This window comes from Mobula birostris, chromosome 4 (assembly GCF_030028105.1).
Source record: "Mobula birostris isolate sMobBir1 chromosome 4, sMobBir1.hap1, whole genome shotgun sequence".
Lineage (NCBI taxonomy): Eukaryota > Metazoa > Chordata > Chondrichthyes > Myliobatiformes > Myliobatidae > Mobula > Mobula birostris.
Genome location: NC_092373.1, coordinates 201738665 through 201756677, shown reverse-complemented (window position 1 = coordinate 201756677; position 18013 = coordinate 201738665). Strand labels below are relative to the sequence as shown.

Below are 18013 nucleotides of genomic sequence, written 5' to 3'. Positions count from 1 at the left end.
CCTTCAGATCACATGACTGACGCCTTAACCACTTGGCCACGTGCCACACATCTTACATCTGATTACCAACAGACCCCAGCATCTTCCTGTAAAATCTTCCACATAACCTCTCGCCTTAATTAAATGATAAAATCATTACTGGCACTGCCATTAACCTCCACCAGGGTTAAATGATCGCCAGTGTTATAGGATTTACAAATAAATCATTAAATTAAAAGTTCAAAGTGCTTGATGTTGCGCCATTTGCCAAGCTTGGCAATTAGCTTGCAGACATCTCACCACCAGTCGAGGAGACATCCTCAGTGCGCAGTTGTTGGTATTTCTCCTGTTTATATAGGGTCCCGTTTGCTTGCCTCAACTGGGGATCTGCAAGCTAATTGCCAAACTCAGCGAACACCACAGCATCAAACACCTCAACCCGAGCTACCAATATTCACCACCATCAAAGTACATTTTTTTATCAAAGTAAGTATTCCATATACAACCTTGAGATTTGTCTCCTTACAAACAAATGGATCTAACAGAAGCCCATTAAAAAAAAGAAGGCTCTCACCCAATATACAAAAAAAACCAAATCATGGAAACAGTGAAAGTAAGCAAATAACATTCAGAACTGAAGTTCACGAAAGCGAGTCCACAGACACAATGCCAGTCTCGGACGATTCAGGAACCCATTAATTGCAGGCCACAGCCCCAGTCCAATACGGGCGAGTAAACCTTATGGAGCAGTAAACTAAACACTGGCTCGTCCCACGACTCTGGCCTCAACACCCCGACCTTTACAACCTGGCCTGACATTTAAATCAGTCAAAGCTCAGGTCATTCCTGGCTTTGACCTGGGACCTACCACTTCAACACAGGCTTGGGCCCGGGCCCCTCTTTCCTTGGGCCTGTACCCTTCCTCTACAATCCGGGCCGGTGCTTAAATCAGCCAAACAGCAGGTCATTCCTCACTCTCACTCTGAGTAGTATGTTTTATTCGGATTACTTCCACAAATTTGTTAAGAACACTCCAAGTAATTGAAAGTAGCAGTCACAACAAGAGTTACAAATTCCTGAGTGTAAATGTCACCAATAATTCAACCTGGCCCAATCACCATAAGACCACAAGACATAAGAGCAACATTAGGCCATTCGGCCCATCGAGTCTCTCCGCCTTTCAATCACGGCTGATCCTTTGTTTTCTCCTCCTCAACCTCAACTCCTGGTAACCTTTGATGCCATGATCAATCAAGAATCTATCAATCTCTGCCTTAAATACACCCAATGACCTGGCCTCCACAGCTGCCTGTGGTAACAAACTCCACAAATTTCTCCGCATGTTCTGAATGGACACTCTTCTATCCTGAGGCTGTGCCCTCTTGTCCTAGACTCTCCCACCATGGGAAACATCATTTCCAAATTGATTCCATCTAGGCCTTTCAACATTCGAAAGGTTGCAATGAGATCCGCGCCCCCCCCATCCTTCTAAATTCCAGCAAGTACAGACCCAGAGCCATCAAATGTTCCTCGTAAGATAACCCTTTCATTCCCAGAATCGTCCTTGTGATCCTCCTCTGAACCCTCTCCAATGTCAGCACATCTTTTCTAAGATGAGGAGCCCAAATCAGTACACGATACTCAAGGTGAAGCCTCAGATCACATCCTTGCTCTTGTATTCTAGACCTCGTGAAATGAATGCTAACATGGCATTTGTCTTCCTCACCACTGACTCAACCTGCAAGTTAACCTTTAGGGTGTTCTGCACAAGGACTCCCAAGTCATTTGGTATCTCAGATTTTTGGATTTTCTCTCCATTTAGAAAATAGTCTGCACATTTATTTCTACTACCAAAGTGCATGACCATGCATTTTCCAACACTGCATTTCATTTGCCACTTTCTTACCCATTCTGCAAATCTGTCATTCTGCATTCTACCTGTTTCCTCAACACTACCTGCTTCTCCACCAATCTTCGTATCATCTACAAACTTGGCAACAAAGCCATCTATTCCATCATCTAAATCATTTATATACAGCATAAAAAGAAGTTGTCCCAGCACCGACCCCTGCGGAACACCACGAGACACTGGCAGCCAAACAGACAAGGATCTTTTTACTCCCACTCGCTGCCTCCTTCCAATCAGCCAATGCTCTAACCGCATTCGTAACTTTCCTGTAATACCATGGGCTCTTATCTTGTTAAGCAGCCTCATGTGTGGCACCTTGTCAAAGGCCTTCTGAAAGTCCAAATATACAACATCCATTGCATCTTCTTTATCTATCCTACTTGTAATTTCCTCAAAGAATTCTAACAGGTTCCAAGCAGGATTTTCCCTAAAGGAAACAATGCTGACTTTGTCCTATCTTGTCCTGTGTCACAATTACTCCATCAGCTCAACAATTGGCTCTAACTTCTTCTCAACCACTAAGGTCAGACTAACTGGTCTATAATTTCCTTTCTGCTGCCTTCCTCCTTTCTTAAAGAGTGGAGTGATATTTGCAATTTTCAAGTCCTTTAGCACCATGCCAGAGTCCAATGATTTTTGAAAGATCATTGCTAATGCCACCACATCACAGAGATGTTATGGTCAAGAAAACTCACCAGCACCTCTACTTACATTCTCACTTCGTCCCTTCCCACTGGGCAGAAGATACAAAAGCCTGAAGCACATGGGAAGGCTGGGGCGGTGTTCTGAGTTGGATGATCAGCCATGATCATAATAAATGGCGGTGCAGGCTCGAAGGGCCAAATGGCCTACTCCTGCACCTATTTTCTATGTTTCTATACCACCAGGCTCAAGGACAGTTTCCTACTGTAATCGGACTACAGTTGTAAGATTCTAGTATGAAAAGATGGCCTTGCAATTTATTTGTCTGCCTGCACTGCACTTTCTCTGTAAATGTAACACATTATTTTGCATTGTCATTGTTCACCATGGAGCACATCTTCAAAAGGCAATTCCACAAGAAGGTAGCAACTTCCCCTAAGGACGGTTACCATCTGGATCACACCCTCTTCTCATTACTACCATCAGGAAGGAGGTACAGGAGCCTGAAAACACACACTCAATTTTTTAGGAACAAAATCTTCCCCTCTGCCATCAGATTTCTGAATGACCCATGAAGATTACATCACTATCTTGGTCTCCTTTTGCACTACCTACTTATGTTTTTCTATTTATCGTAACTTATAGTAATTTTTTATGTATTGCATTGTACTGCTGCTACAAAATAACAAATTCCACAACATACATTAGTGATATAACCCGATTCTGATCTCCCTCATTGAACTGTTGTGATGAACTGATCTCTATGGATAACATGCACTACAAAGTTTATCACTGCATCTCGGTACACGTGACAATAATAAACCAACTTCCTTCCTCAGAAGGCCAAGAAAACGCCACATTATAATTATAATAAATATTATGTACAACAGGATAGTCAATATAACATAGAAATACAGTTGTGCCAGCATGAATTAATCAGTCTGATGACCCGGTGGAAGAAGCTGTCCCGGAACCTGTTGGTCCTGGCTTTTATGCTGCGGTACCGTTTCCCGGAAGGTAGCAGCTGGAACAGTTTGTAGTTGGGGTGACTCGGGTCCCCAACGATCCATCAGGCCCCTTTTACACACCTGTCTCTGTAAATGTCCTGAATAGTGGTAAGTTCACATCTACAGATGCGCTGGGCTGTCCACACCACTCTCTGCAGAGTCCTGTAATTGAGGGAAGTACAGTTCCCATACCAGGCAGTGATGCAGCCAGTCAGGATGCTCTCAACTGTGCACTGTAGAAAGTTCTTAGGATTTGGGAGCCCATACCAAACTTCCTCAACCATCTGCGGTGAAAGAGGCACTGTTGTGCTTTTTCCACCACACAGCCGATATGTACAGACCACGTGAGATCCTCGGTGATGTTTATGCCAAGGAACTTAAAGCTGTTCACCTTCTAAACCCCAGATCCATTGGTGTCAATAGGGGCTAGCCTGTCTCCATTCCTCCCGTAGTCCACAACTAGCTCCTTTGTTTTTGTGACATTGAGGGAGAGGTTGTTTTCTTGACACCACTGTGTCAGGGTGATGACTTCTTCTCTGTAGGCTGCCTCATTCTTATTTGAGATTAGGGCAATCAGTGTAGTGTTGTCAGCAAATTTAATTAGCAGATTGGAGCTGTGGGTAGCAATGCAGTCATGGGTATACAGAGAGTAAATGAGGGGGCTTAGGACACAGCCCCAAGGGGCACCTGTGTTGAGGGTCAGAAGGGCAAAAGTGAAGGAGCCCATTCTTACCAACTGCCGGCGATCTGACAGGAAGTCCAGGATACAGCTACACAAGGCAGGGTCAAGGCTGAGTTCTCTGAGCTTCCTGTCAAGCCTGGAGGGAATTATGATGTTGAATGCTAAACTGTAGTCTAAGAACAGCATTCTCACATAAGCATCTCTCTTCTCCAGATGTGTAAGGATGGTGTGTAGAGCTGTGGCTATTGCATCATCTGTCAATCAGCTGTGTTAGTAGGTGAATTGTGGGTGGTAGCAAGCTGCAGACGTAGTCCTTGACCAGCCACTCAGAGCATTTGCTTTTTATTGAGGTGAGTGCGACAGGACGCCAGTCGTTCAGACATGTTACCTTGGTCTTTTTAGGTACAGGGACAATGGTGGATGTTTTGAAGCAGGAGGGCACTCTACACTGGGAGAGGGAGAGATTAAAAATGTCTGTAAACACACCTGCCAGTTTGCTACGCACATCCTGAGCACTCGTCCTGGGATGCCGTCTGGTTCTGCAGCCTTGCAACTGTCCACTTGCTGGAAACACCTACGTACTTCGGCCTCAGAGATGACCAAGAAGCCAGTCGCATCATCTACAGGTCTCCTCAGGGACTCAGTATTGACGACATCGAATCAAGCGTAAAAAATATTTAGCTCATCTGGGAGACAGGCAGCAATGTTGGAAACTCCACTGTGTTTAGCTTTGAAGTCTGCGATGGTGCGCAGACCTTGTCATAAGTTGCATGTGTTTTTGGTGGAAAGTCGTGTCTGGATCTAGTCCCTGTATTGTTGTTCCATTGCCTTGATGACTTTGAGCAGATCGTAGCTGCACTTCTTGAGTTCCTGCTGTTTACTGGCAATGTATGCTGTGTCGTGCTGTACATGCTGTTCACACGGAACTGTTGATCCAGGGTTTCTGGTGTGGATAGACCCTGACCAATTTCTGGGGGGGCAACATCCTCGATGCACTTCTGGATGAAGCTCGTGACCCCTTCCGTGAACTCAGAGACATCCTCATCATGGAAGACATTCTGGTTGACGTCATCAACTGTAGCACGGAGGGCAAGAGTGGACGGTTTTAACTATAGCCGCCTCTTCTTTCAGCTTCTGCCTGTATTATGGCAGCAGCAAAAGTACAGGAGGAGTGGTCCGATTTTCCAACTGGGGGTGAAGGAGCGTTTTATAAGTATTGCGGAAGGGAGAGTAGCAGTGGTCGAGTATTACATCTCCCCGTGTGCTCACCTGGATGCGTTTACAAAACTCCGGACAGACTTTAGACAGTGACGCTTTATTAAAGTTACTGGTAACGATGAAGGCAACCTCCGGGTGTACAGTCTCCAGATCCTTGAGATCCAGGCCAGTATCAGCCTCCGGCAGAATATACACAGCTGTGATAATAACCCGTGAATCCCCTGGGCAGCCAGAAAGGTCTACACAGCAGCACCAGGTGCTCCAGATCTGGGAAACAAAAGGATTTGAGGGCATGCACATTTCACTCTGTTATTGCTTTTCCTCAATACAGGTTTCCCCCACCATCCAAAGGTAGGGCGTTCCTATGAAACGGTTCATAAACTGGAATGTCGTAAAGTGAAGAAGCAATTACCATTTACTTATATGGGAAAAATTTGTGAGCGTTTGCAGACTCAAAAAATAACCTACCAAATCATGCCAAATAACACATAAAACCTAAAATAACAGTAACATATAGTAAAAGCAGGAATGATATGATAAATACACAGCCTATATAAAGTAGAAATATTTTTCCACAATCATTGCCGCACTGTCCACTGTAGCGAAAATCTCACGCAAGCACACTCGGCAGAAACACGGCACAAGCACTGTTGGCAGAAACGCTCTCTGCAGTAACCTTTAAGCTATGAAGCTGCCACATCATACCAAATAACACATAAAAGTACACAGCCTATATAAACTAGAAATAATGTATGTACAGTGTAGTATCACTTACGGGAATCGGGACAACAGTGCCGAGCACACTGATAATGCTGTGTTAGGCTGAGTCATCAGAGGTTGGGGTGGTGGAGTGGCCCCAACCTCCAGGCAGCGAACCAATACCAATCCACGGAGAATGCAGCGGTAGCTGGAATGCACCCAGCACATCTTTAACAAAAAAAGCTGAAATAAACATGCTAATTAATTAGGTGCCACCCGGCACGTAAATGTCAGCCCAGATCAGAGGCAATGCAATCGGCAATTGCCTCTGATCTGGGCCGATATTTACGTGCTGGGCGGCACTTAATTAATTAGCATGTTTATTTCAGCTTTTTTTTCTTAAAGATGTGCTCGGTGCGTCCTGGCTACCGCTGCATTCTCCGTGGAAATGTATCGGTCCACGGCCCGGGGGTTGGGACCACTGGGGTGGTGGGACACTTAGGGTGTCATCTCATCGTCATCTGTTTCCATCAGGGCAGGCATGTCATCTTCTTCTATCTCAAAACGCTTAATTATGTCTAGTTTTACGCTGAGTGTAACACCCTTACGAGCTCTTTTAGGCTTTTCCGATACCTTAGAACTCACCTTGCTAATGGCTGCTCACAGGCACGTGTTTAAGCAATGCCGGCTAGAATGCAGTTCCGGGCAAGGGCTTGGCTGCTCGGGGCGCACGCTGCTTTTTATCGTAACAGTGAAAACACCTTATGTTAGCGAAAACAGGTAACTAATGTAGGCCTTTCGTAACAGCGAGGTTCCATAAAGCGAACGTTCAAAAAGCGGGAGACACCTGTATACTGCTGTGAAAAGCTGACCTAACTGCAGACGAGGCTTTTGCTGTATCTCTGTACATGTGGCAGTAGAACATAGAACAGTATAGCAGAGTATTTTTATTTATTTAGCATTCAAGCCGTGCTGCCCCAGCAACCCCAGACAAACCCAATTTAACCCTGACCTAATCACACGACAACGTACAATGACCAATTAACCTACCCAATACGTCTTTGGACTGTGGGAGGAAACAGGAGCAGCCGGAGAAAACCCACACATTCCATGGGGAGTCTCCTTACAGAGGATGCCAGGACTGAACTCGGAACTCCAGAATGTCTCTGTGACAGGCCCTTCAGCCCACAATATTGTGCTGAGCCTTTCAGCTACTTCAGATCAATCTACCCACATAACATTCCATTTTTCTTCCGAGTTTCATCTTTCATTCAAGCTTCTATCAAGGCTTTAAATACCTCTACTACCATGTTCCATACACTCACTCTCCGAGTAAATCACGGATCTCTGACATCCTCCCCATACTTTCCTCCAATCACCTTAAAATTGAGTCCCCTCAAATTAGCCATTTCTGCCCTGGGAAAAGGTCTGGCTGTGCACTCTGTCGTTGTTTCTTGTCATCTTGTACACCTCTGACAATTCACCCTATGAAATACAATGTTGGAAAGTGTATGGTCATGCACTTTGGTAGAAGAAATAAACGGGCAGATTATTATTTAAATGGGGAGAGAATTCAAAGTTCGGAGATGCAACAGGACTTGGGTGTCCTCGTACAAGATACCCTTATGGTTAACCTCCAGGTTGAGTCGGTGGTGAAGAAGGTGAATGCAATGTTGGCATTCATTTCTAGAGGAATGGAGTATAGGAGGAGGGATGTGATGTTGAGGCTCTATAAGGCATTGGTAAGACCTCACTTGGAGTACTGTGGGCAGTTTTGGGCTCCTTATTTAAGAAAGGATGTGCTGACATTGGAGAGGGTTCAGAGAAGATTCACTAGAATGATTCCGGGAATGAGAGGATTAACATATGAGGAACGTTTGTCCGCTCTTGGACTGTACTCCTTGGAGTTTAGAAGAATGAGGGGGGACCTCATAGAAACATTTCGAATATTGAAAGGCATGGACAGAGTGGATGTGGCAAAGTTGTTTCTCATGATGGGGGAGTCTAGTACGAGAGGGCGTGACTTAAGGATTGAAGGGCGCCCATTCAGAACAGAGATGCAAAGAAATTTTCTTAGTCAGAGGGTGGTGAATCTGTGGAATTTGTTGCCACGGGCGGCAGTGGAGGCCAAGTCATTGGGTGTATTTAAGGCAGAGATTGATAGGTATCTGAGTAGCCAGGGCATCAAAGGTTATGGTGAGAAGGTGAGGGAGTGGGACTAAATGGGAGAATGGATCAGCTCATGATAAAATGGCGGAGCTGACTCAATGGGCTGAATGGCCGACTTCTGCTCCTTTGTCTTATGGTCTCTCATCCTCCTTTGCTCCAGAGAGAAAAGCCCTAGCTCGTTCAACCTATCCTCATAAGATATACTCTATAATCCTGGTAAGTTTCTTCTGCATCCTCTATAAAGCTTCCACGTCCTTCCTACACTGCGGGGACAGAGTTGAACACAATACTCCAAGTGTGGTCTAAGCAGAGTTTTATAGAGCTGCAACATCATAGACAGATAGACACTTTATTGATCCCAAAGGAACTTAGTGTCACAGTTGCATTACAAGTGTACAGATATACAAATATTAGAAATGAAGTAAGAAAGAATAAAAAATAAGTCTAACAGGAGGGGAGTCATCACTTCCCTGGCTATAGGTTGACTCATTATTGAGCCTAATGGCCAAGGGTAAGAATGACCTCATATAACACTCTTTGGAGCAGCACAGTTGTCAAAAGTGCTCCTGTGTTCATGTCTGCTTCCAGGGGTCTTTGGGTGACTCGTGTAGCAGCAGAACTCTCAGTGGATACAATAAAATAATCCCGTTTCGGCCTGATACAGCTAAAAAGCACAACGGCTTCCAAGATCAACAGAGATGTCTTAATGTGCTTAACCGAACTATCGCTGCTTAAAACCGACGGAAACCACACCGATTGTGGACTGTCTCATCCTCATAGCATTCCACGCAGGAAGCATGACTGCAGATCAGAGAAAAAAGTGCGTTTAAGTATACGGGGTTTTAAACTCCCAATACCGACTATCTTGCTGGCAAACGTGCAGTCTCTGGTGAATAAAGTCGATGATCTCGAAGCTAGGGTGCTGAATCAGAGGGACATTAGGACCACTTGTATCTTTTGTTTCATGGAATCCTGGTTAACCCCTTCCGTACCGGATGCTGCAATTCAGATCGACGGGTTTACTGTACACCGTCAGGACAGATCTATAGAGTCTCTCAAAATCAGAGGTGGAGGAGTATGCCTCATGATCAACTCGTCTTGGTGCACAAATATATCAGTGCTGTCCCAATTCTGCTCACCAGACCTGGAATATCTACCAGTTAAGTATCATCCTTTTTACCGACCACAGGAGTTCTCCGGGGTCATTTTGGTAGTGGTATACATTCTAATTCAGGCCAATGTCAATCAGGCTTTAGATGATCTGAGCAATGGGATCAACATGCATGAAACAGCACACCCTAATGCCTTCACCATCATTTTGGGGGATTTTAACCAGGCCAGTCTGAAAAAATCACTAGCAATTACCATCAATAGATCACTTGCAATACCAGAGGAAACAACACACTGGACCACTGCTACACCACCATCAAGAACGTCTGCTGTGCTATTCCATGCCCTCACTTTGGGAAGTCTGATCACCTGGCTGTGCTTCTACTCCCTGAGTATAGGCAGAGACTGAAGACTGCAGCACGAGTAGTGAGGACCAAGAGGGTTTGGACAAGGGAAGCACAGGAGCGCCTACAGGACTGCTTTGAATTGGTGGCCTGGACTGTATTCAGGGATTCATCTTTGAATCTGAATGAGTTGTTACCGACTTCATTAAACCTGTGTGGATGAGTGTGTGCCTACAAAGACTTACTCTACATTCCCAAACCAAAAGACATGGATGTACCAGGAGGTATATTGTCTGCTGAAGGCTAGGTCTGTGGCATTCAAGTCTGGCGACTCAGGCCTGTACCAGAAAACCAGGTATGATTTGCAGAGGGCTATTTCAAGGGCGAAAGGACAATTTTAAACGAGGTTGGAGGTGACGTACGATGTACGACAACTCTGGCAGGACTTGCAAGACAGTACTTCCTACAAAGTGAAACCCAACAGCATGAATGGCAGTGATGCTTCACTACCAGGTGAACTCAATGCCTGACCCCTTCTCCCGTCTTCAACCCTCCTCTTCATGGACACCCCACTCTGGATCTCTTTATTGCTTTCCTTGACTGCTGCGTTCCACCAGCATTTTGTGTGTGTTGCCTTCTATGCACGCTTTGAAAGGGAGGATATAACTACAGCTGTGAAGATCCCTGCTGCACCTGATGACCCTGTGATCTCTGTCTCAGAGGCCGGTGTTAGGCTGTCTTTAAAGAAGGTGAACCCTCGCAAGGAGGAAGGTCCCGATGGAGTACCTGGTAAGGCTCTGAAAACCTGTGACAACCAACTAGTGGGAGTATTCAAGGACATTTTCAACCTTTCACAGCTACGGGAGGAAGTTTCCACTTGCTTCAAAAAGGCAGCAATTATATCAGTGCCTAAGAAGAATAATGTGAGCTGCCTTAATGCTATCACGTGGTAGCACTCACATCTACAGTGATGAAATGCTTTGAGAGGCTGGTCATGGCTAGACTGAACTCCTGCCTCAGCAAGGACCTGGACCCATAGCAATTTGCCTATCACCACAATAGGTCAACAGCAGATGCAATCTCGATGGCTCTTCATAAGGCCTTAGACCACCTGGACAATACAAACACCTACGTCAGGATGCTGTTCATCCACTATAGCTCAGCATTTAATACCATCATTCCCACAATCCTGATTGAGAAGTTGCAGAACCTGGGCCTCTGTATCTCCCTCCGTAATTGGATCCTCAACTTCCTAACCGGAAGACCACAATCTGTGCGGATTGGTGATAACATCTCCTCCTCACTGATGATCAACACTGGTGCACCTCAGGGGTCTGTGCTTAGCCCACCGCTCTGCTCTCTCTATACCCATGCCTGTGTGCCGAGGCGGAGCTCAAATACCATCTATAAACTTGCTGAAGATACAACCATTGTTGGTAGAATCTCAAATGGTAATGAGAAGGCATACAGGAGCAAGATATGCCAACTAGTGGAGTGGTGTCACGGCAACAACCTGGCACTCAACATCTGTAAGACGAACAAGCTGATTGTGGACTTCAAGACGGGAAAGACGAAGGAACACATACCAATCCTCATAGAGGGATCAGAAGTTGAAAAAGTGAGCAGTTTCAAGTTCTTGGGTGTCAAGATCTCTGAGGATCTAACCTGGTCCCAACATATCAATGTAGTTATAAGGAAGGCAAGACAGCAACTACGCTTCATTAGGAGTTTGAAGAGATTTGGTATGTCAACAAATACACTCAAAAACTTCTCTAGATGTATCGTGGAGAACATTCTGACAGGCTGCATCACTGTCTGGTGTGGGGGGGGGGGGGTGCTACTGCACAGGACCAAAAGAAGCTGCAGAGGGTTGTAAATTTAGTCAGCTCCATCTTGGGTACTAGCCTACAAAGTACCCAGGACATCTTCAAGGAGCAGTGTCTCAGAAAGGCAGCGTCCATCAATAGAGACTTCCAGCACCCAGGGCATACCCTTTTCTCACTGTTACCATCAGGTAGGAGATACAGAAGCCTGAAGGCACACAGTCAGCGATTCAGGAACAGCTTCTCCCCCTCTGCCATCCGATTCCTAAATGGACATTGAACCCTTGAACACTACCTCACTTTTTAAATATATATTATTTCTGTTTTTGCACAATTTAAAATCTATTCAATATACATATAATGTAATTTATTTATTTTTTCTTCTATGTTATGCAGTGAATTGAACTGCTGCTGCTGCTAAGTTAACAAATTTCACAACACATACCGGCGATAATAAACCCGATTCTGATTCTGTTCAACCAAGGTGGTATGCAGAGGGTGAGAAACCTTGTCCGGAATTGCCAGGATTTTCTGTAAAGTCTTTTGTTCTATCACAGCATCCAGTGTGACCAGTTTGACCTCTATAACAGAGCCAGTCTTTCTAATCAGTTTATTGAGCCTGTTGGCGTCACCCGTGATGATGACATTGCCCCAGCACACCACCGCACAGGAGATTGTGCTGGCAACAGCAGACTGGTAGAACTGTGAAGGAGAGGCCTGCGTACTCCAAAGGATCTCAGCCTCCTCAGGAAGTAGAGGCTATTCTGGCCCTTGTACACAGCCTCTGTGTTGGTGCTCCACTCAAGTCTGTCATTCAGGTGCAGCCCAGATACTTGTAGGTCCTCACCACATCCTTGTCCTCGTGGCCAATAGTAACAGGGAGCAATGCAGCCTTGGGCTTCCTAAAGTCCATCAGCACCTCCTTTGTTTTACTGACTTTGAGCTGCAGATGATTCAGCTTGCACCATTTGCCAACATTATAAACGTCTGGTCAGAGTTAATAATAAACTAATTGTCAATTATCAGAACTGGATGATAAAGTTTTCAAATCTTTTAAAGTAGCAACTTGGCACTTTACCAGTTTCTATTTAAATACATTTCCCTCAGACTCTCTAACAATCCACACAATCTACCACTGATTATACGAAGTGTTATGAATGAATGTGACGAAGCACCCCACCCCCCAGATACAACTCCTCCCTCTGTAAGCTGATCCATTGTTTCACTGTGATGTCGCAAACAGATTTGTATAATAAATCTCATTGAGTCCTTCATTCTTTGATTGTTATGATTATTTTTTCTGTAGATTTATTGAGTATGTCCACAAAAAACAAACCTCAGGACTTTGATAATAAGTTTACTTTGAACTTTGAAGCTCATTTTCATTGAGTAACAGAGTATCAATTTCCTGTTCCACAAAAAAACCCAATGAAAATGCATACCCTGATAAATTCTCTGGAAATTCTTTGGTAACAGCTTCTTTCCCCAGGCTGTTAGACCTCTGAACACCTTGCTGCCATCCAGGACACATGTACACCCTGTCTGAATGTCCTTCACTTCCCACTCCCCAACTCAACAACACCCTCTCATCCAGCACCGGTCACTGTTGTAGCTTTTATTGCTGCCATTTCACATATTTATACAACTGCTCGTTTTACTATAATAGTGTCAGTAACTTTACACTGTCTCACGTGAATTGTACCTCGCGCTTCATGTCAACCTGTCAATCTTCAGGCCAATACACACAAAATGCTGCAGGGTCAGAAGGCATCTATGGAAATGAATAAACAGTTGACGTTTTGGGCTGAGACTCCAGCATTTTGTGTGTGTTGTAATGTTAACAGATTCACCAGAGAGACACTGAAACTGGCAGACAGAGAAGTGTTTTATTTAACCAAAACGAGCAGCAAGCATCATATTGAGACACTTTTAGAGGAAGAGGCCTCCCAACCCAATACTACATGACATTTCTATATGCTAATGATCAAAAGTAACAGCAGGACAATTCTATAGTTACAATGTATCTACAATGCTTCCTGTGAATTACATATCGTTTTCACACACCAGACACCCAAACTGAATGTTAATCAGCATTGCCTGCTTTGCAATCAGTTCTAGTCCACAGCTTCAGGAAAACCATGTTCAGGGCTGCATTTTAAATTCAATCTACAATCCATAAGACCATAAGACAAAGGAGCAGAAGTCGGCCATTCGGCCCATCGAGTCTGCTCTGCCATTTTATCATGAGCTGATCCATTCTCCCATTTAGTCCCACTCTCCCACCTTCTCACCATAACCTTTGATGCCCTGGCTACTCAGATACCTATCAATCTCTGACTTAAATACACCCAATGACTTGGCCTCCACTGCTGCCCGTGGAAACAAATTCCATATTCACCACCCTCTGACTAAAAAAATTTCTTCGCATTTCTGTTCTGAATGGGCGCCCTACAATCCTTAAGTCATGTCCTCTCGTACTAGACTCCCCCATCATGGGAAACAACTTTGCCACATCCACTCTGTCCATGCCTTTCAACATTTGTAATGTTTCTATGAGGTCCCCCCTCATTCTTCTAAACTCCAAGGAATACAGTCCAAGAGCGGACAAATGTTCCTCATATGTTAACCCTCTCATTCCCGGAATCATTCTAGTGAATCTTCTCTGAACCCTCTCCAACGTCAGCACATCCTTTCTTAAACAAGGAGACCAAAACTGCCCACAGTACTCCAAGTGAGGTCTCACCAGCACCTTATAGAGCCTCAACATCACATCCCTGCTCCTATACTCTATTCCTCTAGAAATGAATGCCAACATTGCATTCGCCTTCTTCACTACCGACTCAACTTGGAGGTTAACCTTAAGGGTATCCTGTATGAGGACTCCCAAATCCACATTTATATCTGAAGATTGGTTGCTGATGAAGTTAATATTTGCTATAGACCCTAACTCCAGAACACCACCCTAACATGTGTTACTCTGGATTTCCAGAATCGCTTGTGTATATAATCTTGAGACCATGCCACACAGGAACTTGAGCTAATATTGTTGAGACTGCATGTGCTAGATCATAACTACTGCATATGTGCTCTTTGTGACTATATGGACTGTATTTTCCACCTTGGCCCCCAAGTGAATGATGATTATTAAGGTTTTTAATTTCAGCTGCCAGCTCTCCTATCTGTTAAACTTGAATTTAGTGATTTCTGTAATTTGAACCCTGTTCCAATAATCGAGAAGTACTTCCCTACAGTACGACCAGTGATCCAGGAACACAAGCTCAAAGCTCCAATGGAATTTAAGGTTAAGCAGCTGACTAAACCAGTGGAATCAAATGAGCTTCCATCAGCAACTACCTCTTCCCCTCACCCAGCCTTAATTTGACTTCTACCCTCTTCTTTTCAAACCCAATAAAGTGTCTCAGCCTAAAGTGTCAACTGATTATTCCCCTCCAAAGTCAAAGTAAAATTTATTATCAATGTCTATATATGTTGTCATATACTACCTTAAGATTTATTACCTTGCAGGCATTTACAGGAAAATAAAGAAATCTAATATATATTTTATGAAAAATTACATATAAAGACTAATAGACAACTAATGTGCAAAAGACAAATCATGCAAATAAAAAAATAATATTGAGAACCTGACTTATAAACGGCCCTGTAAGTTGTGGAATCAGTTCAGCGTTGTGGTGAGTGAAGTTATCCGTGCTGGTACAGGAGCCTGATGGCTGAAGGGTAATAACTGTTCCTGAACCTGGTGGTGTGGCACCTAAGGCTCCTGTACCTCCTGCCCGAAGGTAGATTTGAGAAGAGAGTACGGCCTGGTTGACCAGTGGGCAGGGGATGCTGCTTACTTGTGGCAGCACTCCTTGTAAATGAACTGAAAGGCGTGGAAAATTTTTCTCGTAATGGACTGGGCTGTGTCTGCAACTTTCTGTTGACTTTTCCATTCCTGCATTGGTGCTCCCATAGCAGGCCATGATGCAACAGTCAGGATACTCACCACAGTGCATCTATGAGAAGTTTGTCATGCTGATGTGTGTGTGTGTGTGTGTGTGTGTGTGTGTGCGTGCGTGCACGCGCGCGCGCGATGTATATTGAACATTGCGAGCATGTGACGTTGGCACTGGAATGTGTGGTGATACTTGTGGGCTGTCTCCAGCGCATCTTGGGTGCTGCTTGTTGATGCAAATGTCATATTTCACTGTTCGTTTCAATGTACGCGTGATGAATAAATAAACCAGCATACACTGGAATAGGCTGGATGCTGGACGGGCACCTTCCCTCCGGTTACAGACTTGGATCAGAAGCCAGTCTCAGGACAGGTTACTTTAGTTTACATTGGGGCAGAATTTCCTTCCTTAGAGGACGACATCGGCAGAGGTTGTGGAATGCTAGACACCAAACATACACTCAGTGGCCAATTGATCAGGTACACCTGTACACTCGTTAAAGCAAATATCTAATCAGCCAATCAGGTGACAGCAACTCAATGCATGAAAGCATGCAGACATGGCCAAGAGGTTCAGGTACTGTTCTGAGCAAACATCAGAATGAGGAAGAAATGGGATCTAAGTGACTTTGCCTGTGGAATGATTGTTGATCTCAGATGAGGTGGTTTGAGTATTTCAGAAGCTGCTGATCTCCTGGGATGTTCATGCACAATATTCTCTAGAGTTTACAGAGAATGGTGCGAGGAAAAATAAAATCCAGTGAGTGGCAGTTCGGTGGGTGAGAATGTCTTGTTAATGAGAGAGGTCAGAGGAGAATGGCCAGAGGAGAATGGCCAGACTGGTTCAAGCTGACAGGAAGGTGACAGTAACTCAATAACACATTCAGTGATTCAGAAACAGCTTCTTCTCCTCTGCCTCTGGTTTCTGCACGGACATTGAACCTAGAACACTATCTCACTTCTTTTTTATTTTTATTTTTTCACTATTTATTTAATTTAACTACTTTATATATAGTCACAGTCACCTTCCTTTCTATTATTATGTACTGCTTCCGCAAAGATAACAAATTTCATGACATACACCAGTGATACTAAACCAGATTCTGAACCACATTTTCAACAGCGGTGTGCAGAGCAGCATCTCTGAACGCACAACACATTGAATCTTGAAGAGGATGGGGATGGGCTACAGCAGCAGAAGACCATAAACATACAGAAAGTCAGACATTTAAGGCTGAGACTGAGACATTTATAAGCTGTAGATACGGCAATAAGACAGAAGCATCCATAAGGAATGACAGAACCATCTCCAACGACCATGTGACTGACCTACTCATTAAGACTTAGCCATACAGCACAGGAACAGGCCCTTCTTCTGGCCCAACGAGCCCACGCTGCCCAATTCCACCCACAAGACCAATTACAGTCAGGTAGCACCTGCAGAGGGAAATGGGCAATCATTTCTGGGTCAAGACCCTTCACCTGCACTGGTTTCCACACAAAATGGCAACTGTCTGCTTCCCCCTCACAGATGATGCCTGACCCAATGAATTCTTCTAGCAGTTTGTACTTCCTTAAAAAGTTTATTTAGAGCTTTGGCAAGGTAACAAGTCCTCGCGGACTTACCCCCACGTGACTAATTAACCTTCTCAACCTGTTCGTCTTTGGAATGTGGATGGAAACTGGAGCACCCAGAGGAAAACCCATGGGGTCATGGGGGAGAACGTACAAACTCCTTACAGACAGCGCTGGAATTGAACTCAGGTTGCTGGCGCTGTAAAAGTGTTATGTTAACGGGCTACCCAAATATTCTTCCAATATTCATTAAGGTTGTTGTGTGTTCTGAGCAAGTTTAAAACCAAGAGTTCTAGTTTCCTTACCAAGGACTTGAGTGGTACTCCTGGGGTTACTGCCAGCATGCATCTTGGCTTCCTCGACCATTTGATTGATGGCTGACAAACACTGGGTCCACCCCCAACCAGCTGCAGAGAAAAAAATTAAACCGAGGGCGTTTAGACGACTACAAATACCATCTTATCTCAACCATGCAGAGACAATGTGGACACAAGAGATTCTGCAGATGTTGGAAGTCCAGAGTAACACACACAAAAGGCTGGAGGAACTCAGCAGGGTCAGGCAGCAGCTATGGAAAGGAATAAAGACGTTCTGGGCTGAGACCCTTCATCAGGAGATTCTGTGGTAGTTGCAGCAAGGTGAAGGGTTAAGACAATGTCCAGGCAAGAATTGTAGAGAGATAGTGGTGCAAACAGCCCAAGCAATAAAGGTCTTTGAAGAGCACAGCTCCCTTTTGCATAGCAACAGAATTGACTTGATGGGCAGGTTTTTTTTAAACTCAGAGAGGGGTGTGTGCCTGGAATGCGTTCCCAAAGGTGGTGGATACATTAGGAACTTTTAAGAGACATTTAGCTGAGCATGTGAATGTGAGGAAAATGTTAGGATATGGACATTGTGTAGG

At 44.6% G+C, this 18013-nt stretch overlaps 1 protein-coding gene across 1 annotated transcript in view; it reads right to left on the bottom strand.

The window, feature by feature from the left end:
• The window catches only part of nagk (N-acetylglucosamine kinase), a 43213-nt gene extending 25715 nt beyond the window's left edge, over positions 1–17498 (bottom strand). The window contains exon 1 of the mRNA XM_072256769.1: positions 17418–17498. Coding sequence (XP_072112870.1) covers positions 17418–17456 — 39 coding nt within the window. The 5' untranslated portion in view covers positions 17457–17498. The remainder of the gene's footprint in view (positions 1–17417) is intronic.
• Between the last annotated feature and the right edge of the window lie 515 nt (positions 17499–18013).